We start from the raw sequence: 25,787 nt of genomic DNA, 5'->3' as shown, positions 1-25,787 counted from the left end.
AGGCACCTCCATTTTCCACACAAAGTGTATATTGAAATTTCCAAGTGCAGTTTCTGCTTGTCACTTACATGTCAGTTTATTTCCATACTTGTTCTTGGATCATTAACTTGTATAAAGGAAGGATGTTCTAACCAGTTTAAACTTACTGAAATGAAATGCTAAAAGGGCAAGGCAGCAAATGTTATTGTTAATACTCTATTCAAGGCTGTCCAACTGATCACTTCAAGCCATTTGAGTCAGTGAGATTTTCAACAATATTTCAGCAAGATGAGAATATTACCTTCAGATTTAGTTTAATACTTTGGCAAATTGCATGTGTACGTGTGTACGTGTGCAAGTGTGCACATATGTATGTGTTTTTCTGTATGTGAGTATAACCTACTGTAACACCTCTGTTTACAAGCAGTTTATATAAGTGTTTATGACACTTTCAGTTTAATGGATGCTGTATAAAACTTCTTTATCCTTTAATAATTTTTGTGTTCCTATGCAAAAAGGCCTTGCCATTAGATTCCACAGCTTGCATTTGCTAAAGACAACACTGGAAAAGCTGCTTAAGTCTTTTTTCCCTGACTCTCATGTAAACTCCAGAGTTAAGATCAGGAAATTTTGCATTAGAAATCATGGAAAATTTGCTGATGAGCTTTATCATTTGTTCCTATTATATTTTAATGCAAAGTAAATTTCTGAAAGATATACCATTTACATGCACAATGTGTCCCAAAGACTGTAGCATATCATGTTCTATTTTTGCCATGGGAAGTGCAGACACATAAGGTTCACCACGAACAACAGGGTGGAGGGTGGATGAAAGTGGGGTAAAAACTTGAAGAGATGATGCTATAAGCAAAAGAAGTTATCTTCATAACTTTTCCAAACTCTACAACACCTTTCCTAGTAGCAAACTACCCATTAGTCTTGTAATACCTTGTGTAAGATACCTTCTTGAAAAAAATGCATTTCTAGCACTCAGAAATGTTTAGAGTGTTGCAGTTATCTCTCAAATCTTCGTTCACGAAGCCTAGCCATGATGGTGCAGTTATCTATAGGCTTAAAATACAGGAAAACAAACAAACAAAAATCCAATGGTACATTTGCAAGTGTGACAGAGTAAGAACATACAGTGCACTGAAGCAGACCCAAGAAGCACTGATGAAAGGAAGAGGATGTATTTGTGTGCCAAGGATGCAGAGTACCATTTGATGACAAAATGCTGGTGTTACTACTAGAATCAGGGTCCAAGTTCCTACATTCTGTGACAATGTATTGACACAGTCCTAGTGGTCCTAGTAGTCAACTGTAAATACAAAAATAGATTTATTATTTAGGAACATCAAAAGACTGGTAAATGCAAGAAACCTCGCTAGAAGTAAAATATCAGTATGTGCCTAAACCAGGACATATGACTGATAGTAAATCAAAATTTCCCATGCTGCAAGACAACAGCTAAAACCTCAGCTGGAGAAAATAATGCAAGATTTCCAGACTGCATTCTCACAAAAGCTGAAATCATACCCCAAGTCACAAGATGACACACAGAAAAAATTTAAACAACTGTGGAATCAAGTTAAAGAAGACTTGGAGAATATGGTAAAGTGAAGGCTGGACAGTCTTCAGCCCTTGAGAACATCCTGTAGCAAGAGAATGGACTCCTAATGAGTCTGATGGATTCCTGGGAAAAAAATCCTGTTTCCAAATGTGATATATAATGACATGAAAATTGTTACACTGACAGTCAACCCAAATCTAACCAAATAGTATTGAGAGGTACACTAAAAAAAGTGTCTGGGGAGAATAGCCTTTTTTATGCTTTGAAATCAAGAATGATAGCCTTTGGTTTACAAGAAACAGCAGCAGTATTTCAGTGACAAATGCGTGGGGTTGTTGGGTTTCATGGGCAGTAAGCTGCACATCTGTGCTGCTGCAATCTGTGTCTTACAGGCAGACTGTGCAAAACGTCTGCAGGAAACAGCATCACCCAGGGGGGCAAACACCCAGCAGGCACAGTTCAGTATCTACTAGCAAAAGTCAGTATCAAATACCAGAAATTTCCATTAGACAGTGCCCATAGGACCTGAAGAATGTCTTACAGGAACCAAAAAAAACAAGAACAATAACTGGGTCCAGCCAGTTATTGCAGAGAGTCGGTGCCAATGTTTTTTTAAAGAACAGCACTACTGGCACAACTTGCAAAGCCAACAGTACGTGGGGGATAGAAAGCAAGTGCCAGATGGCAGCAAGGCTTTCACGTGCTCTGGGAAATGTTGTGCTCAAAAGATTCTGAAAGCATCCAAATTTCCTGAGCATACCATTCAAGAAAAGCTTTTGGGACTGCATTACAACAGGAGAACTAGGGGAGATGCACTGAGTACTATGCTTGAGCAAAAAACTGGTGCAACTAGAGTTGAACTGGCGCAAATAGAGTGTGTATTATATTGGTTGACACAGCAAGGGGAGCTGTTTCTGAGTTCACACCTCAGGTTTTCCTCCAACCCTGTCTCACAGGTTGATTAGTGAGGTAAATGGTAACAACAGGCTGCCAAAGTGGTTGTAGGCTGAAGCACGGTCACCCTGTAACAGCCTGTTCAGCTGATCACACAGAAAAAAGTGAAAGACAGCCACCACCCTCTCCAGTTCCCCCGGGTCTATAGTAGTGAAAGAAACTCCACATTATGGGCCACATGTTTTAAAAATGTAGCCTGTTCTTATGGCTGTGGTGGGGGTACAAAACTAAGGGCAGACTGGATGGAGGGAAAACAGGAACTTGGAGAGCAGGACAATATTCAAAACCTGTAAGGAATCAAAGAAAAAGATGCTGTTAAGAAGGACTGTGTTAAGGAACAGCTATTCAAACAGTATCATGATGAACAAAAGAAATTGATGAATGGGTTTAATGGAAACCATAAATAATTCATAGAGAATATCAAGGAGTAAGCAGAGTACGCAAATTTTTTTTTTTAAAAATCACAAAACAAATTTATACAGCCTGATCTCTGCAGAGTTCCTTATAAAAATAATAATAAAATACCCAAATACCAGATAAAGATTTATAATATACTTTAAATCAGACATTCAGCTGGAAGACTAAAAAATACAGAAATCCTTGTTCAGATTACAGGTCCATAGGAAGTGAACATTTCTTCTGCTATTAGGTCAATACATTTTCTGTTTGGAAGTGGAATGTTTTTAAGTGATTCACAGAAAACTGGAACAACCACTAAAAATTCTGGAACTACCTTGGGTGAGTTGAACAGGTGTGTTTCTGTTGATTTTTGATTCTGCTAGAACATGCCCCACTCAACAATTTCCTTTGATCACTGCAGTACTGCTTGAAATACTAACCCAGTCTTTCCTGACGCTTTCAGTGGCAGTCCTTTTCCACTGTTCTGGGTGGCACCCAGATCAGGTTCCAGGTTCTGGGAGGCTTGACTAACCTGCGGGTACCCTTTCTTTCTCCATCTCCCTGCTGCAGAGTGCGCAGGAGCACGAGCTGCCAAGTCTGATAAGGCACGCAGTGGCACCCCGGCTTCACTTGTCCATCCTTCTGAGACATCCTTGCCCTCTGAGACATTTCTTAATTCCTGAACTCTTGTCAGGGCTGAACTGTTGGTGTCACAACTGAGAGCTGGATTTCTGTGCAAGTGCCTCAAAGACATGTTAACCATACCAAATGCCATCCAACTCACCCCTTTGCCCGCTGCAGTGGGTAGTTGTTTTTTCCATGCAAACATCTAACCTAGGAAGGTTAGCTGATTGCACAGCGCAGCACAGAGTTTCGCTAGGGTGGTGAGAGTGGATGGAATTAATCACAAGAAGAAGCAGATCCACCATACCTCCATCCAGTTCCTGACAGCAAAGGCACAGTTCAGCTTTCCCTTTTCTTACCCAGGCTAGCAGCTGGGTTGGAGCTGCTACAGAAAGGGGAGCAGATGCTAGTGATGGCTACAGGGTCAGGCCTGATTTGTGATAAAGTTTCTTGCACTGGGAAGACCTCGTACACAGAGACAGGCCAGCTGCTTGCAGGAGAAGAGAAAAGCAGGCATTTGAACACAGAGGAAGACACTTTCATGAGTTGGAGTATGCCTTAAAAGAGAGGGGTGAAGTAGGAACCTTCAAGATGCTGCCGCATGCAACATGTTTGACTTATACAGGTACCACACAGACACTCTGACAGACAATAGCAATTGGTCAACTTGGCTATTGCTTTGCAATAGCTACTTATGCTCAGCCAGTAATGATGTTTATTTAAGATTCTTATTAATTATGACATGATTTTTAAAACAAGTTTTAAAATCATACTTGGAATATTGCTTCTGACACAGAGACTGTCAGAAAAGTTAACCCGCATCCAGATTCAGTGGGAAGCCATTGCATTCTTGATCCAAGAAACAAAACTAGGAATCTGGACAAAAACAGGCTTTGATGGCTGGGTACAGTCCAGTCCCCAAGAGGTGACTCCATATTGGACAAATCTGTCCTTATCTTGGCAGACCAGAGGTCCTTCAACTTCAGCCTAGGAAGGAAAAGAGAGTATAAAGTGACTGCTCTAGTGATGGAGACACTAGGCATGCAAACAGCAAAATACTGGCAGGATTAATATTGTAACTCTGAAGGCCTCAAAATGTGACTAACCGAAGGACTCGAGAGAGAGGGAGCGTGTTTTATTAGACCTGCTGGAGTAAAAGAATTGCAGGATGGGGGGAGTGGAAAGTTGTTTCCAAGCAGCCAGGTCATTTTCCTGATATGAAGATCTACCAGTCATGGATGTGGGTAAATCCCCAGATTACTCTGAGACCTATTACAAACACACAAATTTTCCACATCCTCTGATCTACTGGGCAAAATTAGTTTAATTGTTTTAATGCCGTTCCTTAAAATCCAAGCATGGCAGGATATGAGTACATATGTCCAATGATTTTTGGCCCTATAAATGAACACACTGCCCACATTCTCAAAGATATAATTTACCCTGGCAATCTGGAACATCTGCTCAGACAGACCTGTGTTTGCTTCCTGACTGTCACTAGTTACCAGCTTTTTATTGAAAAGCTCCCAATATGATAGCCTCCATTAAGAAAACTACATTTTAAAAGTCTTTTCATATACTTGTGAAAATTAGAAAACTGGAATCACTGAAAGCTTTATTTAATCAAGGGACTAAATAAAGACGCGGTACAACTCCAGCCTGTGCCAGAAACAAGTTTCACCTCTATCTCTAAGAACAAAGGAAAGCCCAAGCAGTATATTACAGCCTTTACTTCAGGTGAGAGGGTTATTCACAACACTAGGCTACTATGAGTAGGATATTATCCTACACAATTTCTCTGCTATGCTGGTTGACTGTGTGAGTGAAGAAAAAAAACGCTGTGTATACCTCAGTTCTTAGGCTTCATGCAAAAATGTTGAGTTGCTGAAGCTATTTCTGAGCCTTGAAAATACAAATTATATGCATGACCTGCTTAAACTCAAAGCTAGATTATTCTTACCTCACAGTTATCTATGCCTCCAAATGTAAATCCACCACAAAATTCATTATTTTTGACACTTCCATTCATAAATTCAGGGCGATTACATATTTCATTTTCAAGCACAGGTAATTCAACATCTTTTAATCTGTTATCTGCATTGGTACCTTTATGAACAAGCAAGAAAATATAACAATTATAAATCGTAGCCTGGGTGTTGTGATCTAGTGAAGCTGTGAAGTCTCAGTAATGAAAGAACTGGGATTCATCCCCAGCTCTACTGTAGTCTCTGAGGTCCTTGAAGGACCTTATTAAATCTTCCAACTTTTTTTGAGCTTGGATCATACCTAGCATCAACAAGCAGAGGGTATTTTACTCTACAAAATGTTACTAAATAAATAAAAACATATGCTACATAATCTGAGCCATTGTAGTGCTTTCTAGTTTTTTGCCATGGTGCAGTACCAATTGCTTATTTCAGTGTTAGCCTGTAATTACTTTACATTAATTCAAACTCTTTCAAGCCTAAAGTGTTTTCCAGGCAAGGAGAATTTTCCTGAAGCCAAAGTTGAATTTTCCCAAAATTTAGATGTGGGATTCTGACTGCTCTCCCTCCCCTGCTGATTTGGTGACTAAGCTGCAAGACATGGCGGGACCGTCTTTCACACTGCTTAAATGCAACAATGGTCTGTTGATTTTTCCATCCTAACGCATTTCCAGAAGAAATCTGGTCTGTAGCATTTTTTTGTGGCTGTGATCACTAGAAGATATGAAGCAGCTGCCACCGTGTGGCAAGCTGAATGAAAAACGAAAAACTTTCAAGGTAAGAAAGGGGAAAAAGGTGAGAGGAAAGCCAGTAATTACTGTATATGCTAGAGAAAAGTGTTTCTTAATAATTCTGATGAGTTAGATGACTTACAGTAGAATTAGAGTGATTATTCTTAAGCATTATTTCCATAGCATCAGTTTTGTAGCTACATAACGCCGGGAGGGTAAAAAAGCTCTACAATCTATGTCTAAACTTTTCATGGTGAAAGTCAGAGACTGAGTCACGTTTCGTTCCTTTTATTTATTTTTTTTTTTTAATTTTATGGATGCACACACGAAGAAGAATTCATTGACTTTGATTTACAGGTAGATTATTAAAAAGTGGTGTCTGGAAAATGGGGTGGGAAGGGCACCCCTTGCATATAGCTCAACAAGGCCAAAAATGTGTCTGTGGGAGCTGGGACTGAATGAGGACAGATGCCAGCATCACTGCTGGAAGCTGCAGGGATGAGGAACTGCCTCCTGCTTCAGTAAAAGCAGATCAAAGAGAGCTGGGTATACTCAACCATCAGCATAGGTGGAGTGAGAGCTGGGCACCAGGAGACCACATGCTTGATTTTTAATGCTAGGCTATGAACAAAATTTAGGTAAGGGTTTTACTGACATTAAAAACCTTTAGCTTGAACTCATTTTGCCTGTGCCTCAAAGATGGCTGGATCTGAGCAAGCTCTGACTTAAAGGCTTCACAGTTCCTGGGACGGCACCTTATCTATGATACAAGGTCTTAAGGCTAGTGCTTGGACTTGGGATTAGTCTTCAGACTTGCCCATGTATCATAGAATCTTAGAATAGTTTATGTTGGAAAAGACCTCTTAGATCATTGAGTCCAACTGTTAACCCAGTATTTCCAAGTCCAGCAGTAAAATCCTATCGGTCTGAAGTGAATGCAGATCCCTGTAGAAGTCTATGCAGACAGTAATGTTTAGACTACGTGAAGGTAAGTGCAAGCTTAATTCAGATGTTTAAAAAAATGTATATTCGAAGATCAAAATTAAAGGCAAGGGCATTATTGGAGTATAGTCCTTATTTGTGCCAATACAGTGTATATGGAAGCAGAAGAAAGACTAAACCAGATAGAGATAAAAGGTGGCAAAGTCTTATGTCTACTTATTCTTTCTCTTTTCTCTTGTTTAGTGAATTCAGTTTATGTAAGCAATGAGAAGGGGAAAAGGCAAGCTCTGAGAGAAAGAAATAAAAAGAAAAACGTTGCCTGATAACTTCTGCTTTAGTTAAGTCTTAACTAAAATGTGTTTTTCAGCTCCCATAATTGCACATATTTCGAAATAGTATTTGAAAACTTTCCTAAGTTTCCAATTGCTCCGAATATGTTTTACCTCTTTTTTTCCCCAGGCAGTTAGAAAACATACAGACTGCCGAGACCGTGCCCGCAGCTGTGCCGTGTCCCTGCCATGCCGTGGCGCAGAGGCGCGGGACCCACGGGCGAACACCTCCCGCTCAGCCCTGGCCCGGCACAAAAGCCCTAGAGCCGCGGCAAAAGCAGCGGCTCCGGCTGTGCGGGAGCCTGGGGGCCGGGGGCCGCTCCGAAATACAAGCGGCAGCGATGCCGCAGCCGCGGAGCCCCGGCGCGGGGTGGGGATGGGCGGTGAGCGTCTTGTCTCGCTACGAAAACCCCCTACACAGCGGAGCGGCGGGGAGCGGTTCCGCCGGAGTCGGGACGGGACCGGAGATACCGGAAACCGGGGTAAAAACTACCTCCCCTTCCATAACAAAGTGTTAAAACCATGCCAAGCCGAGACAGCGCGAACTGCAACAAACGGCAGAGCCCTGCACGGTCTGCCGTGAGCAGAGAGGGAAACAGCAGCCCCCAACCGGCGCTGACAAGAGACCCCCTGTGGGGGGGCAATTCTGTCGTCTGCGGTGGAAAACAAGTAACAAAAACCGGGGCCGAGAGGACAGCTCACACCCTTTGTGCAGAGACAGAGCGAAGCTGAGCTGCAAATAGCTCAGGTGAGTCTCTGAACAACTCAATGCTACAGCGCTTTGCTGTGAGCCTCCCGAGAAGCATACAAAATTAATTTGACTTTGTATCTTGCTGTCTCAGGACCTCTGGTAAGAACATTGAAACTTTAAGGTTTTTTCTTACTCTTTCATCAGTTTCCCCAAGACTTTGGTTAAACTGTTGAGCTTGTTAAGTTGTTAAACCCTCAAGGACACCTGAATAGAAGCAGTTGTTGTGACAATTTAGTTCAAATAACGTGTTTTAAAAGTTCCTAAGCATCTCCAACCTTGTTAATGAATCATTTAAGAAATTGTTAAAGTTGTTAAATTCTTAAATACATTTATATCTATTAATAGAAGCTCTGTTAGTAGAAAGCCCTTCGCAGGACTATCAGTCTCTCGAAGCTGGGGACGGTGGATTTCTTGTTCTTTGCCCCTGTCTGGGGTGGGGGAGGAGTGAAGCTTTCAGGAGCCAAAATGATGCTTCTTGCGTAATAGCGATCATCTGTTGCTTGACAACTGGGTGGAGAGAGATTCTGTCGTCTCCAGTTCTTGTCCCAGTCCCTGTCCTAGACGAGGGAAAACAAGGCATAACAAACTGAAATCTCCCCCATCACCCAGTTTAACTCTTATTAACTGTTTAACTTACAACACTATGGGGAAAGAAAAATTTTCTTTGTTGTATAAAATCCTTAAAATTGCCTTTTGAGTTTATCTCCACAAAACCAGGCCATTAGACGCCTGCCAGAGCAAACAAGACGAACTGCTTTCAGTGAGAATGAAGAAAACTTTTCTGTGATATCCACGAATGATAGGAACCACTGAATGCTTGCTTTTGTGTTTGCAAGTGCAAAATCTTCTAGTGTCAACGTAGTAAAGGGTTTGATTTTGTTATTAAGATAATGTTCAAAATGTTTATACTCTGTTTTCTAATTGTTTCAGCAAGTGAAAAGATTCCTTGATAATTTATATAAAGACTTATCTAAGATTTCATATGAACATCGAGAATGATAAACAAGTATTTGATCCCTTCTGCCCTTACAGCATTAAAACATGCAACACATGAAGTTACACACAGCCTTCAACCTTGAGGTAAACAGACAATAAAAGCACAAAATGACTTTTTGCCTTTATTTCAAGCTCCAGCAAAAGGCAACTTTGAAGCAAAAAGACATTGAAAGGCATCAAATGACTTCTACTGCTTTACTTCATAAGGCCATTCCTAGATACAGCTACAGAGAAACTGCGTTTGCCTAACCTCTACATCTGTTTCTTCCACACTAGCCACCTGAGACTGTTTAAATTGTTATTAACATGTTTGTTAAGTTTGTTACTAAAGGCAAAAAGCGGCTAACAGAAATGGATGGACAAAAGCTGAAAATTAACCGCATTCTAGAAACCACAGACAACTTAAACTGATTGCTTGCAAAGGATGCTGAATTTCAAGCTGTGTTAACATGTTGTAATGATAACTCGTTTTATATACTCAGTTATTGTGATGGTAACTTGGTCTAGTTGTTTACAGGAGATGCTAAGTTTTAAGTTATGTTAACATATTGTGATGGTAACTTGTGTATATATCTTTGAGTTTATTAACTTATGGTTTTCTAAAACAAAAACAAAAGGGGAGGAAAAGAGAAAATGCATGTGCATAAACAGGTAAGACATTTAGTTTTGTTAAACCTTATATTCTTCATATTAATTCCTTTTCAAATTTTCAAAACAAGTACAGTTGCCAAACATGATTACCAGAAGTGACAGATTGCAAAGCATACAACCAATAACGACTGCAAAACCCTAAACTATGTGATTTAAATAGACACATAATAAAAATTCTAAGTATGCATGTGTGAGGAGAGAATGTAAAGTGGCCACTTCTGTATGAATGAAAAAACTGTATGAATGAGAGAAACTGTGTAAACATGTATGTATGTAGACTTAGAGATACTTTGTGCTTCATGTGCTTTGAACAAATTACACTTGCATCACAACACTTGTTCTCTAAGGGCCCTTTTCTTGAAATGGAGTTGACTTTCTCCTGGTTACCAATTACATGCAGGCCCTTGGGGAAGTGGGAATCGATGTTCTGCCCGATTATGCAAAACTTCTCAGGTTAATAAAGTTGTTGTTTATCCCAAATACACACAAACCCTTAGGAAGTAAAAGTTCAAATTTATGTCAAGCAAGTTTCAAGGATTACAGATAAAGGTTCAAATAAGTAAGTTCGTTGAGAGACCAAGGTAGGCAGTGAACTGAATTACTGTGACGCAGTGGTCATTGTTAAAGGGGGTTTACAAAGTTTAAAATGTACTGTTATATGCAATGTTCTGTATTTCCTCATAATAATAAAGAAGAGGGGAGATGTAGGAGTTGGGTTTCAGGAAGGGTGCTGAACAGCACCCTGGGAGATGTATTATATTAATATATCACAGTTGTCTATTTTCCTCTTATTCCCCTGGATGAAAAATTTGTCCTTCAGAATGCACTAAAATGACATAGGCTACAGGACATGAACTGACTAAAGAGCACTTGCAAAATGCAGCAGTACAGATCTGAAAGCTGCTGGAGGGGTGTAACTGTTACATTGCAGCCCTAGTCAGTGTCCTGGTTTTGGCTTGCATAGAGTTACTTTTCTTTTTCGTAGCTGGTACAGTGCTGTGTTTTAGCTTTAGTATGAAAATAATGTTGATAACACACTTATATTTTGGTTGTTGCTAAGTAGTGCTTACCGGAAGTCAAGGACTTTTCAGTTTCCCATTTTCTGCCAGTGAGAAGGTATACAAGAAGCTGGGAGGGAGCATGGACAGGACAGCTGACCCAAACTAGCCCCAGGGATATTGCATACCACAGAACAACATGCTTAGTACATAAACTAGTGGGAGCCACTACTTGCTGCTCAGGGACAGGATGGGCATTGGTCAGCAATTGTATGGTGCATCGCTTGGGTTTCTTGGGTTTTATTCCTCTCCAATATTTATTATTATTGTTATTGTTATTTTGTTTCAATTATTAGGCTGTTCTTATCTCAACTTTTGAGTTTTATCTTTTTTTATTTTTCTCCTCACCAAGGAAGGAATAGGGGAATGAGTGAGCAGCTGCATGGTACTTAGTTTCTAGCTGTGGTTAAACCACAACACTCAAGAATTATTTTGACAGATTACTATTTCCTTTTCCCACAGACTCTACAGGAGGTGCCACTTATAGCCAGCTGTTACCAGATGTGGTGCGTGTCGTCGGGCTAATATCTTGCGTCATCGTTGCAGGGGAATCATTTGGTATGGGCTCTTGTGTATGATCATCACACTTCTTGAGATTGCAGTACTCCCATAAGGTGTTGGGGTCAGTGGTGAAACACCACGGGCTGTTGTCACCATCTGGATTTCTACAATAGTTGTCCCTCAAATCCCTGCAAAAATATAGTCAATGGTCATGCTGTGTAAGACTGGAAGTAAGCATAGAAATAACCTGATAAAAAGTACTATACTATACTATACTATACTGGAACTGTACTATAAGGATAAAAACATTTATTATTGTTTTCACTTATTGCAGATATCCTATTAATAGCAAACACATTTATGGCTGTGATGCTGGTGAAGAGTTATATTTCACATGTACGTCAGAGTCATGAATACATTTATGCATAAGGAAACATAATTCAATTACTGGCTGATATTCTGGATGTACCATGTCAATATGCTGAGTACCTAAATAAATGCCTGACATGCCAATAATTTAGTTTCTAAATATATATGTATAAGCACACGCAGTTATGTGAATGTGTGAATTAGTAATAAATATGCAGAAAGATTCATACTGCTGGTGGGCCCTTACGGTTTTCCAATTTTTTTGTTTTTTAATGCCAAAGGGTTCTTTTTAACATTCAGAAGAAGGACAAATAAATGCTTATACAGTTGATCGCCTCTCACGCTCCCAAACACTGTTTCTACTGAATTCAGTGGAACCACTCCCAAGTCTGTGCTTCATGGGGCAGGGAGAAGTAGAATCTCTCTCTTCAATAATTTGCAGGGTTTCAGTATTTCCCCATCCTGAATCACAGCACAGTTACGGAATAAAAAAGAACTGAAATATTTTTTTTTCCAAATATGATAGAACACATGAATTCCACATTTTCGCAATTCAATTTTAATTTTTTAAAATGTTTTTGAAAGTCATCATCCCCCCCGAGGATGTTCCAGTTTCTATACATCAGTATTTTGATGCCTAAATATAACTGAAAAATTCTAATTATTTTGGGTGATAGCATAAAAAACGTAAAAAAATGGACGGATTTTCTCGCAATTGAAATCTTGTTGCTTTCCTACCCTTACTAAAAACTGGCACATTAGTGATTATGGTTAGCTCATCACTGATCCAGTCACTGCTGGTAGAGTTTTGTCAGCCTGAAGAAGACCAATAAAGGGGGAAAATTCAGTGTGCAATTCTGGGTACACAATTCCAACTGCAAAGAACACTTTGATGATATTTCAAAGCATAATGTATCTGACAGTGTGTTTTGCATCATAAATGCTGTGTTCTACCAAGATTAAAAAATGAGAAAGGCCACCACAAAAATCTTAAATTCATAAACAAAACACATATTTCAGCAGATGCCCAAACTCTGGATACAAGTCTCCTGCTGTTGGTTACAGAAGCTCAGATTTAAGAGTAAAGGGATACAGCTATATTTTGCTCAGAATTTAGATGACTAGTTTTTAAAAATGAGACTAACAGAAAATGTTTCTATGTCTTGGAAAAAAATCTCTTTCACAGATACATTCCCTAGCAATGTTTTAAAGCATAGATGTACAAAGATAATGCAAACCAAGCAGCAGTCATTGTCAGAGAAAGAGAGAAAAGGTAAGATAAACATACGCATCTGGGAATTTGTCCGGGGTTTTTTCATGCCTGTGTGGGAACATGGAGTTCCAGGCCTGGCATTTTTTTCCCGATGCAGTGATAGAAGTTGTGCCACGATAACTCTGGCCTTTGCCTCGGTAGCACTCCTCTGTCAGGGGAACTTGTATAGGCACATCTGCAGCAAACAACAGAAACTGGTCTTTTGCATCATAGTTTTATGTTCTTACCGAGTAAGCACAAGAAAGCATCAAACACACAGGATGACAAAAAGGAATGACTCATTTATACAGACAGCATTCAGTGAGACCATCACAGCCAGCAGCAGAAGGGCATTTCCAAAGTTATTTAGAAAATTTTCATAGCTTAACATCATGTGTTAAATGTTGTTCAGTGAAGGCTTCACCATTTGGTTTCATTTTGGTATATGTGAACATGCTAGAATTAAAGATAAGAAAGTTCACATGAGAAATCCTCACAGATGAAATACTGGTGATTTTGACCATGATAAATTTCTCAAACAGACATTATATTAAGCTTCAATCTCTCCATTATCCTTTTTATTGCACTAAGACTTTCTTGTTACTTTTTGTCATTAAATGAATGAATGTTTCAATGTGATTTTGATTTGGAAATAAGACTTTGGAAGCTCCTGTCCTCTCTTTTGTGGCTACTTTCCAAAAATGGGAGTTCCTTTTATTTAGCAGTTTTTCATGTCTTTGAACCTGATTTTAATTTTTTAGTGAACTTGCTATAGTTGCCCTACATTTGGGAAAGAAAGGAATATAAAAAAATAATCCTCTTTTATCCAGTAATTCTTCTGTTGGGTCACTTGGTGATTTACATCCTTCACTGTGTTTTCTTAACCACTGAAAGTTCAATATTTGGCAGGTTTTGCAACATGCCAGGCAGACAAGCATTAACAACAGTGACAAAGTGACTGAAAAAATATTTGATATATTTACAGTGAGAAACAATAAACCTCTCACTGTTTTAAAGTCTTTATTTCAAGTACGCTCCACTATTCATACCAGCACTCTCTTGTTCCCTTCCATCACAGGGAGGAATTGTGCAATATTCCCATCTAACGCTGCTGTTGATGGTGTAGCACCAAGGTCTCTTCTCTCCATCAGGGTTTCTACAGTAGTTTTCCTCTAAGCCCCTGAAACAAAAACACTGGCTTTAAACTACTCATAGAAATCCAGAAGAGTTTTGTGCATGACTATTAACAACTACTGCATGCAGAAGTCAACTCAGTGGTTATATTTATTCTTTTTGGAGATTAATTACCTCATGCATCACTGTTTTGGGACTAATTAATGGTCTTCAAATTTACAGTCTAAATGCTGAAGATATATGAAGAACTGTTTCAATGCTTTCTCATTCTACTCTTGTTGAGGCCAAGGTACAGCAGTAAAAGCTGACTTCGAAACACAAGCCATTGGTGTACCTGACATTACAGTAATAACCAGGCAAGGCTGGATGTGACAGACTGATCCTGGAAGTGTGTAGGAGCACCAGTGCATGCTGCTCTCTGCCCTATGATAGTGGACAGGGTTTCACATGCTCAAGAAAACTTGCAGGATCAAAATACAGAGTAATAAGCCAGGTCAGTCCCAGCTACCCTTGCACATCGATAATTCTCTGAAAACCCAGCTCCTCTGACCTTGGAGCAAAAGGATGTATTGGAGCATGTTGACCTTGGAGCGTCACTCTTCAGAAGAGTAATGCATTGAAAATGTACTGAAACACAGCCAAGGGATTTTCAGTAGTAACTACTTATAACTTTGCAGTGGGATGTGGGTCAGGCAGGTGAGATAAATATATGAGAATAAAGAGGGATGCAGAAAAAGATGGAGAGCAAGACTTGAACAGAAGTAATGAGCACTGACAAACAGCAAGAAAATAGCTTATCAGCAGAAATGAGGAGCACCTGGGCTCCTCTTGTCTCTGCATCTGATTCAATAAGGAATAACCATGTTCTTTGGTATTTGTTACAATGATGAGGTTCGGCATACTTGCAGGGATATCTGTCAGGAATCCAGCCATGTTTGTGAGGTAACTGTGTGTTCCAGCGTTGACACACATTTCCTGATTCAGTGATGGCTATCCTTCCTCGATAGTCTTCTCCTTTCCCTGAAAGACACTGGGAGCCTGGGCCAGAGACTGGTGGGTGTGTAGCTGTAACAGGAAAACACAAATGAAGGGGAGGGAAGGCAAGGAAAATAGTACTTTCAAAAATATATAAACCCCATTTACTTTCTGTAATGTCAAAAGTGCAATTTTTTTTTCTTTCAGCAGAGGTGACCTGGGTTAAAAGCCATGTCAAAAACAAAAAGTACATTTTTATGAGTAGTTGGACAGCCAGAGAGATGTCCTGTGTCTGCCCTTTTACAGCAGCCAATAAATAACTTTGCTGGGTCAAGACAGACTTTGTGCCTGCAGTCCCCTGAGAGCAGAACAGGAAAGGCAGTAAGTAGTCCTGTACAGTCTTGTAAAACCAAGTGAAATGAATATTATACACACAAGTAGGGTGGAAGGGCAGAAAGGGACAAGAAGAAATTTTGAGAGAAAGCAAAGCAGCCTTCAGAGCTGAGCCTCTGGAGTCAGTGACTTGGGAAAGTGTGGCAGAAGGAAGAGTGAAAGAAAGAAAGTGAAGTGGTCTGGCACGTGGGGAACAGCAAAGAAAGTAAGAGTGATGAACAGAGGCCTAGAACCTGCAGAGGGCAAACAGAAAATGAATTTACAGCACATACCTATTATATATACTTTGTATACAGAATTTCCCAAGGAGATAAGTATGACTCTAAAAGGTTGGCATGTTCCTTAAACTTCAAGTTTTAAGCACAGAGTGGAAATGCTATGGTAACTTTCACAATTTATCATGCAGAAGTCTATAAATAGTTATTCTGCCATCTGTAATGGACCATGTTGAAGAGAACTACATCCAGCAAACACGTGCCACTGCTTAGAGCACTGGCAAGTGCAGATGCACAAGAAAGCAAGCTCTAGAGATAAAAACACGTTTTTTTTCTTTTCTAAAAGTGCCATCCAGTTCTACAAATAGCAATGCTACTCTCCTTATTCAGTGCTTTGGAAATATCCAGATTTAGCATGCTCAGCTCAATGGTTTACGCTCACTCACTGATAAGTCAGGTGTTTCCTCGAGGCCTGAACTTGTTTCTCAGGATTCACTCCTTGCTAAGAAAAAGGCAGTGCTGGCTGTGCTGGCCAGACTCGGGTAAAATATCACAGTATGGCCACATGGTGATTTAGATGTTTTTCATTAGTTAACTGATCAGCAGAAAACTACCACCTGATTTAACCTGAATGCCCCGTCTCTCAGGTAAATTTAAATTCTCAGGTAAGTTGAAAAGTAAAGTGGTTAAAGGCAAATTCTGTTTTCCCAAAACATCTTTGGCATTATTGTACTTCATGACACCTACATCCTCACTAACCTTACATGATTTTACATAACTGAAATTTAGCGAGCGATTCTGCGTATTACTGTGCACTTTCCTTCCTTCACAAATGTATCTTCAGGTTACTCAGAACTGAGATTTCTTGTCTTTCCCCTCCTTGCATAATTGTAATGAGAAGAGCTACCCTCTGGAGTGATCTCAGGAAATCAGACTCACTGCAAAGAGGAATTTTGCAATATTCCCAGCGTTTACTCGGGCTGGTAGTGAAACACCAGGGCCGAAGTTCACCATCAGGATTACGGCAATAATTCATCTTCAGATCCTTCTCTGGATAGCTGCACATCGAAAATGAAAGAGAAGCTTGTGAATCAGTTATGGGCAGCTGAAGCAATTAGGCTCTGTCTCCCAGGCTCTGTAGGAATGAATTCAGTGCCGAATGTGACTCACTGTTTCAGGGTAAATCCATGCATATGAGGCTCTTTGGCATCCCAGTGTTGGCACTGAAGCCCAGACTCTGTTCTCGACACTTCTCCATGGTAGTCCTCACCATTACACTGCATGCATTCCGCTGTAGGTCCTAGGCAGAATGGAAAAAAAACAAGGAACACACCAGCCCATGAATTCAGATCCTGATCTATTCCTGGAAGAATATGTTGAAAGAAAAAGAGGGATTTGCTCGAGCTAGTGATGAAAATAATTCAGAAGCCTAGCCAAATTCAAAATGCTTTAGGAATACATGTCATTTGGAGGGAGAAATTTGTCATGTATCTGTATGTACTGATAGCAATGGGAGTTCAGTATGTAACACAGCACTTGGATCAATCTTTACTCTCTTTAAAATAAAATAAATTGCTGGGATAAGAGCAGGACAATATCAGCAAATGATTAAAAAATTTCAGTTCTTCCATATTTACGAAATTACTTTGATAACTCAAGATAATTAGGAAAAAACATCTGTGTTGAGAAATTCTTAAGTTCAGTTTGATTTAAATTCTCATTTGAAAACAACCTGCAATAATTAAGCGCAAACAAGTAGCAGGAATAATATTACCTACTTAAACTAACTACTTAAATTCATTCCGTGAAAAGTAAATATACCTTCTCCGGTGTGTGTGATCTGGTCCTCACACTCTGGGATATTACAGTAATCATATCTGGTAGCAGGATCTGTTGTGTAACACCAGGGTCCATTTTCATCCCCATCAGGATTTCTGCAGTAGTTTTCCTCCAGGCCTGCATTAGGGTGTTTTTGAGGTGTATAACTGTAATTAAAATTCTATTTTAATACCAGTAATTTGGTGGAGCAGAAGGGAAATGTCCAATTTGCTGAGGTAGCTGTGAGCTTTATTCATTCACAGTAAAAATGAGCAAAATAGATTCCCCACTGTAAGCCATAAATGAAAACTGAAAAAAACATTCCGTAACTATCATTATTAGTAGCTTTCTCCCTAAGTCCCAGTTGCCAATAAGGAGTGATCTTACAGCCTACAAGGACTATGACAGTCTCAAAGGACAACTGTTGCCTTTAATACTTACATCCGTCTGATCTAATCTGCTCACTATGACCTGTGGCTCTGTCACGCATTTGTATTAGTGGAGCTACTTCAGAAGTTGTGTATTTCTGGAGACTATTCACCAAACACCAGATCATGCAGAGACCTGAAGCAGGTGACACTAGGCTTCTTCCTACAGTAACCTTACCAGAGAAGACTAAATGGCTTTTAAACAATCTGAACAAGTGTATCCAAGTTTCATTAGGATAAAACTCCAATGCAGATCAGAGGAAACGGAATCTCTGCTTCCCTTCTTGCTTCAGTGAGCCCAGTGGCAGCCAGCCCTGAGAAAACTCTACCTGGCCAGGTACGTTTGGCCCTTGGATACTTTTCTTAATGTTTTTTCTTGACTGTCTGTATTGGAGGCAGGGAGTCATAGAGCTGGACCGGTATCAGTGTTTTTTTTTCCGCACTTCATACCGAACAGTGCAATTATGATCCCACTGTCACCAATAGCAAAATTTTCATCATGTGTTGATAGGAGCATTTCATCTGGTTAAGACACCTCACATTTAGACACAATTTCTCTACCTGACAATGAATCCTTTCCTTATCCAGATCATTGCAGTTCTCTGCGAATAGAGTCAAAAGCATCAAGACAGATGAAGATAAAGCAGTCTTAAAAAGTCACTTGATAACTGCCTTTCGTAACTTGCACTATAAGGCTGTTTATACATATGAAGTTGAGGAAGCTTGGAAGAGTGTGAGAACAGCATGAAGACAAATATAAACAAGGGCATACTTTGGTTTGTGGGGTATTTTTTCTGCCCACTTCTGGCATGGAATACCCCTCCAAGTCTTGGCTTCTGTTCCTCTGTAGTCCTTCCCAGTCCCTCTTTTGCATTCTAGAAGGTAAACTGAAATGGAATTGGCTTTGTTAATTCAATGGTGTTACAACATTGCATGCCTTGAAATTGAAAGTCTGCAGATATAACTGAAGTTCATCAGTTCACGATGAGCCATGCTTTACCGACGTTTTGAACCTCTTGTACATGCAAACATATGTGATTCTATAATGTAATTTAAAACAAATTAGTTACAAACTAAAGAGAAAAATTTCTGAAGCATTTTTACAAAGCTAATAAAATTTAGTGAAGAAAATAGCTGTATCAATTTACAGGTGGTTTTGACATGCAAAAATGCATATTTTTACTATCATAATACTGGGGTAAATAGGAATGTCTTTCACCAGCAGCTGGAGATTCTTTGAAAGGCATTGTTCACAAGCACATTTGCAGTGTGGGTGTCAGGCAACTATTCCTTCAAGAAAGAAAATATTTAGTTATCGAAATACACTTGTCACATAAACGCCCCCCAAACCTTTGATTCCTCTTAGCCTCAGACTCCCAGGTCCTTTCTAGTGGGATTCCAAGACAGAGAGAATGCAAATCATGTTGATGATGCTTTTATTGGCAACTGGAAAATCTCAAGTTATTGAGGGCAGTGATCTTGCTTTCCCCTTCCAGCAATTTACTTGCACAGGAAGAATCTCCCTAAACCCCAAAATATAAAATGGAAATGTTAGAGCAAGGACGAGGTACCAATCTGATAGGAAAAACTGAGTCTTGTTTGAACACCTTGCAATAGTTACTGCAATCACAATGTGTGGCTGGGACTACAAATGTCTGTGCTGCATGTCTTGCGAAAAGAGAGCTTCTGCCTGGTTTGTCAGGGTACTACTGGAGGGACCAAAAGTCTAGTCACTGCTACTCCAACACTGATACCCAAGTCTCAGCATGTCCATCTCTGGTCAATAGCCTTGCCCATGGACTTTGGGGATGTTGTCAGACTCCTCCTAGGTTATTTTAGCTTGTCTAAATAATAAAGCTGGACACATCTGACAGCCAGGGAGAGGGGGTGAAGACTGTATAGCTGGGTCAGGAAGGAAAACAACCAAGTAACTTTCCAGGTCAAATGGCACATTGAGACCACCATGGATTTAGGCCTCAGTATTTGATCCTTCTTGAAGAGTATTTTTAGTGACATAGCTTCTTTCTGTTTGGCCTCCATATTCTCAATTAGTTTTCTGTCCTATACAGGAGTTTGCTTTGCTCGCCTATAACCCCTGATTGTGTTCTTCAAAAGAAGGATGAGATCAAAAGCCAAACTATATGTCAAGACAAAATTAAGGTTTGATTGGGGAAAATGCTCTGCAAAGAATGAGATGTCTCTAACCGAATTCTTCAGAAATGTTTCAGTGACTAAGTGCCAAAGCTTTGATTATTACCCCTACAAGAAGGTAAGCATCCCAGATGACCACTCAGCTAGTAAAAATGCCATGGTTCTTAAACTCTCAAGAGGCCAATTGGAACGAAAGAAAAATGCACTTTCGAAGGTGGGAGTGAGAAATCTAACTCAGCATAATGTAGTGAATGAGTCCACTTTGTGAATTATTCCAATTATTAGCAAGGAGGTGTTCCCATTAACATATGGAAAGTAACTGGCAGACATAGTCATGGAGTTGCCTTTGTAACTATGGACAATCCAGAGTATGGTCTGCATACAGATCCCAAAGCGTCTGTGGTGGGGTAAAATGGAAGTGCCTAGCATTGGGTGGCCTAGTACAAAAAGACAAACTATTACACTCACAAATAGATGAAACATTTTGTGTCAAAGTAGATGTTTTGCACACATATTAATCCAATTCCAAGGAAAATAAATTCTAGCAAAGATTGAGGCCAGACCAGCTGTTTATGAACTCCAAGTTCTGAGTCAGGTATAGGTGAGATTGTACAGTCATTGTGAACCTAAAGGAGTGGCAGAGCCACAGATTTGTCCTGGAGATTGCTTTTTCCCAGCAGACCGAATTCCGTTATATCTCAGCAGAGAGGAGTTTTACAGCAGCTATTTCCTGGTGCTGAGGAGTTGTGGTGGGGACAGAAAACTTTTCTGATGTTCAAGGAAACTAAATGTCTTTATTTACAAATTCGAGTTCAGGTTGGGTGATACTGTGGTTACTTGCTTCTAGGAAGGTGAGTCACTTCTAACAGCCTTCTGAGAAGTATCTCTGGTTTGAGGTGGATTTGGACCATTACAGATACAAAATGCTGCCATTTGGATTATCCAGCGACCTCACAACAATGCTGGCAGCGGTAGCTGTGAGTTTCAGAATGAATGAAACAGTTCTGTATTCCTGCTAGCAAAAAAGAGAAGGAAAATGACTGTACGCTTTTGTACCGCTGCCATAACAGGCACCTACAGGCTGATGAGCTAGTCCCTTGGTGTGAGGAACAAGATACAGTGTCTCCTCCTGGAGTGGACTCATGTGGTGACATTTCCTTTAGTCCTGGATATGGCTAGGAAGGAAAAGCTCTGCTTCCAAGAGGATTAGGAGAGAGGGGGACAGACCTGTACCTCACCCTACAGTTTCAGCTAAGGGTAAAAAGTAAACAAGACAAATCCATCCTGACACATGAGAGGGCGCCAAGCTAGGATTTTTTTTTCTGCAGGAAGAGGTGGTTCCAATGGGGCTATGAGCAGCAAAGCTGAAGGTTCTGACTAAATTTCTAGATTACATGTGTTGAGGAAGGTCACTGGGATGAACATTGAGGCTGGAGACACCAGGCCTGTCTTCCATGGAATAATTTTGGAGGAGGTGAAAATTTGCATGACCCACCTCACTGAAACTGTCACCACCTGCAGCGGTTTGCTCCAGCACTGCAGCAGAGAGCACAAGGATGAAGTTAAAATAGGCTTAATGAGTAGCATCTTGCTGTATACATACTTCTCTTTTCATAAAGAACTGCATCCATGCTGGCGAACATCACCGACATTTTAGCATTTTCAGCCAGTGTTAAACACTGTAGCTTTTTCCTGGTGAATAGGAAAGCCCTGTTGAAATTGAGAAGGAAGCAATATTGACACAGAAAGCAATATTTTAAATTCAATACAAATTATTCAACTAATAATTATTGTTCTATACATTTTTAATTTAATAGCACCGTCCTGTATCCATTTCTATCTTTCAGATACTGCACTCAATATCTGAGACACTGAGTTAGAGTCTGGCTTTTTTTATTGTTCTGAAGTGGCTCATTTATTCAGGACATAAGACTATAGATGAGTAAGTTATTGTGTGGGAAGCTAGTTACTGCATTGGCAAAACATTATCAACGGCATTCTAGCTGCTCAGGTTAGTATCTTTCCCTACAATGGATTAGAAACATTTCATTCTTCTTTTGTGAAAGAAGCCAGCATCTAGCAAAAGAGGCACAAGTAGCTCTCCATATAATGAATAAGAGTGGGAACTTGAACATCTGCTATAGAATGAGAAATACATTGTCAATCCACTCTTTACTTGATCTTGTGGTAATTTATGGGTGAAGGTAAGCCACAAACTAAAGGTACAGGCTGTAGGCAGAGCTGCAGCGGAATGGGGATGTTGGTTCTGAGCAACTGTAGGAAAATACCATTGATATGCAGACATCCACAATGACACAGTTTTAAGATTCAACAGGAATTACCTGCAATTAAAATTTCTTTCTGCTTCACATTTCTCTGCACATTCTTTTTCGTTATTTGTCTTGTAAGACTGTTTATTTCGAGTTAGTATCCAAACACCATCTGTTCTTATATAGTCACCCAGTATATCTCCTCTCACTAAAAGGGAAGGAAAGGAATCAGATGTTAAAAATGAAAATTCTGCAGTTAAGAAGATCTGTGAATTTGAGTCCCATTTTCTGTGTAGCTTGGACAGGTGAAGACAGTATTTATGCTGTGTAATTCTAGGTAAAAGATTGTAAACTAATGTAATTTCTGTCTCCCGACACAATCACAGCTGTATGACTGTAACATGCCATAGGAAAAAAAAACAGCAGAAAAAACATGTAGAGAAGCAGTTCTGAAAGGAGTTATGCATGAGTTTGAAGCTAAGAACAAGAAATGTGAAGTAAGAGTGAGGGGGAAACAGAGAGAGGGAGACTAAGTGGTGTCAACACCAGTCAGAGAAAGAGGAAGTGATACCAATATCAAAGTTTTGAAAAAGAATGAATTAGCTGGATGTGATATTATGACATTTTATGTGGATTGTGCACTCACTGCAGTTTTATTGGTCACTAACTAGTTGTTTGTCCCAAGATGTCTTGCTCTAGATCAAGAAATCACAGTCATAAAATTACTAAATAGCATTTTACAATGGCCACCATTATTTTATTGCAATGGGTTGAGCAGACTTACTAATGAAATTGTGAGGCTGCATCTCTGTTGCAACAAATTAACCTAAGACTTTAAATTAGTAAATGATTAGTATTATTATATCTGAAAGCTACATGTGCATAAGATGTATATGAGGTATCTGCTAATACGTTTAACACAGCTCTAAAACATTGTTGCTCACAATGGATTTTGTCAACTAACTGATTTTTTTTCCTTCTATGTCTATAAAGAATTTATGTTCTGTTCCTAATTTCTATGAGAGTTTATTTCCACCTCCAGCATCAGGTTACAAGGTTACACAAGTGATATGGTTCAATTATTTCATTTTTTCAAGCTAGATTATTATTGATAGATACAGGAAATTCATAATTTTGTACAGTATTCTCACAGGTAATGTTGTGAATCTTTCATTTTTCCACTCATATTAGGCTCAATTCACTGCAGCATCACTCCAGTGTAATTAATTCCCACAACATATAGGTCATCCCTCACCTACCTCCATATGATACATATTCATATGAAATAAAAGGTATTTGGGCCACTAATGAAAGTAAGATGATTAATTGCCTGAGGGCATCTTCTGTGCCTGTTTGCAGAGTTGGCTCAATGCTATAAAAACCACGTGTCTTAAGAAATCCCTGACACTGAGGCCTCCCATATCTAATCCCACTGTTACAGCTGGACTATGTGGAACACCAATAGCCCAGCCTACTAATTTCTCCTGACGGATTCGGTAAACAACTGCTTCCTCTCCTGAATTTTTTTCATAACTTAACTAAGGCCAATGCTCCAGAATTGCAGGAGACTAGAACAGGAAAATACTGCTTTCCAAACTTAATTGACACATCTTAAAAGATAATTCAGATTGGCAGAAGCTTAGATAACAAAAAAGAAAAGGTGAAAAGGTGATGCTAGTTGCCTGAAAAACATTGCAAAATGAAAAATTAAGAAAAGAATACAACAGACTTAAAAATGCATCAGGGAATGTATTAGTCTGACTAAAGTCCAAACCTTTATAAACCCAGACATGGCACATGATAATTGAACAGAATATTCAAATATATGTGAACAAACCTATTTTTTCTTTTATATGTGTATCTTTCCAGACCTGACCAATACTGATCCAGAAGACATAAAAATTGGTTTTAAGGCAGTCGTGTACTATCACTTTGGAGCAAGTCAGCTAAAGCTGATAACAATGAGCAAACAAAAAATCTCGCTTAATCAGTTGTCTTTTACAACCCAGTGATATGTTCCTGTTAGTCTGACCTTAAATGTCTGAGCTATTAGAAACTCATACAAACTGTACTGATATATATTTTACAGTACTTTTTAAAAGTCATTTAAATGCCATAGAATTATATGCAATTTTAAAGTACTAGAGAGTATGGTATCTGATTAAAATCTGATTGAAATGTAAACTACATGTGGAATAATAATTTACAGCATTTGTAGATAAGCTTGAAAATCATATATTACCATTAGTGGGACACCTATCTTCTTTTGGTGTTGTAAAAAAGAATTCTAGACACATTTTTAGAAAAGGTGATCTAGGTTACTGAAGAGTAAGCTCCTAACTACTGCCTTCAGCAAAACAAGGGAGAACATTTTATTAGAAGTGTTTGAAAAATTTGAAATTTCTGGAATATGAAGGAACTTGGTAATTTTTCCTTTTTTTTTAATATTTCATTTCAAAGCTTTAAAACTCCTATCAAAAAGGGTGAAAACCACAATCACAGTGCTTAGCAATGCTTGGTATTAAACCAGTTTTAGCTTTAGCATTTCATCCCAAACCTGCTGAAATTAGAGATAACCTTCTCAGTGACTGCTGTGGGTTTTGTAGAAGCCTTTGACAGGCTGCTTCCCAAGGGTGCCCCCACCTCTGGCCATGGGGCAGTTTTGCAGGGAGCCACTAGTTCCCAATGGAGACACCAAGGCTGCTGCTCTTCTGGTGTCTCTAACAAATACAACCCGGGAACAACCACAGATCTCATTCTACTGAGCAGCAGCTTTTGCTGGCCAGCAAGTCCTGAATCTGTCATCATCCAGGGAAATTGTGATGCAAGGATTTGGGGACCTACCTTCACCACATGGAACTTGCAAATGTTTAGGTCTCACCTAGGCAAGGAGAAGGCAAAGGACTCTTACCTGAGCTGAGCAAGAACAGAAAGAGAAAGGCAGCTTTGCTAATCCTCATTTTGGCCCCGCTGGCGGGTGCTGGAAGTTGTGTGTGTCAGTGCACAAAGTTTTATTGACTTGCACTGAAGTGAGGCAGCATCAAATAAACAAGGCAGGAGGATTAAGTTAATCATTCTCCCGTGCTGTTCCCCCCTTGCCATGATGTGGCCATTCAAACAACCTTGAATTGGATGGATTACCAAATCAGATTCAATCATTTTTACTGGATGCTGGGAAATGTGAAGGCACTTTCCTATTTTGTGGGACATGCTTTTGTTCTCAGATTGCTTGGCATCACTTTGCTAAGGTAAAACAGGGGAATCACAGTGGTGGAAAGTACGGGGACTCAGTCAAAACCTAGTTCTATATAG

At 39.6% G+C, this 25,787-nt stretch overlaps 1 protein-coding gene and 1 long non-coding RNA gene across 2 annotated transcripts; one reads left to right on the top strand and one right to left on the bottom strand.

Annotated features, from left to right (window-relative positions):
* The first annotated feature begins 7,902 nt into the window (after window positions 1-7,902).
* On the top strand, window positions 7,903-12,043 carry LOC120323165. Its single transcript, XR_005563369.1, has 2 exons — window positions 7,903-8,261; window positions 11,432-12,043. It is a non-coding gene; the product is annotated as an uncharacterized LOC120323165 (long non-coding RNA).
* LOC113992335 (plasminogen-like) lies at window positions 8,618-25,435 on the bottom strand. Its single transcript, XM_027729530.2, has 12 exons — window positions 25,387-25,435; window positions 22,548-22,683; window positions 21,809-21,915; window positions 18,827-18,941; window positions 17,630-17,793; window positions 16,979-17,108; window positions 16,748-16,866; window positions 15,128-15,290; window positions 14,141-14,271; window positions 13,128-13,287; window positions 11,468-11,658; window positions 8,618-8,821 (listed from the first exon to the last, which is right to left on the bottom strand). The coding sequence occupies exons 1-12, from the start codon at window positions 25,433-25,435 to the stop codon at window positions 8,754-8,756; spliced, it is 1,533 nt and encodes a 510-aa protein (XP_027585331.2). The 3' UTR covers window positions 8,618-8,753.
* Window positions 25,436-25,787: the final 352 nt, after the last annotated feature.

The sequence above is a fragment of the Pipra filicauda genome, unplaced genomic scaffold (assembly GCF_003945595.2).
Source record: "Pipra filicauda isolate LSUMZ 115617 unplaced genomic scaffold, ASM394559v2 scaffold202_size1376763_pilon, whole genome shotgun sequence".
Classification (NCBI taxonomy): Eukaryota; Metazoa; Chordata; class Aves; order Passeriformes; family Pipridae; genus Pipra; species Pipra filicauda.
The sequence above is the reverse complement of the archived record's forward strand: the minus strand, read 5'-3'. Positions and strand labels throughout refer to the sequence as shown.

Bases quoted from the DNA above. Each gene is read 5' to 3' on its own strand.
- LOC113992335 (XM_027729530.2), bottom strand. From the start codon at position 25,435: ATGAGGATTAGCAAAGCTGCCTTTCTCTTTCTGTTCTTGCTCAGCTCA. The intron at 17,794-18,826 runs GTATGCCCTTGT...TTTTAATTACAG, and splicing joins AAAATACCCCACAAACCAAA to TTATACACCTCAAAAACACC. The intron at 11,659-13,127 runs GTATGTTTATCT...ATATTTTTGCAG, and splicing joins CCGGACAAATTCCCAGATGC to GGATTTGAGGGACAACTATT.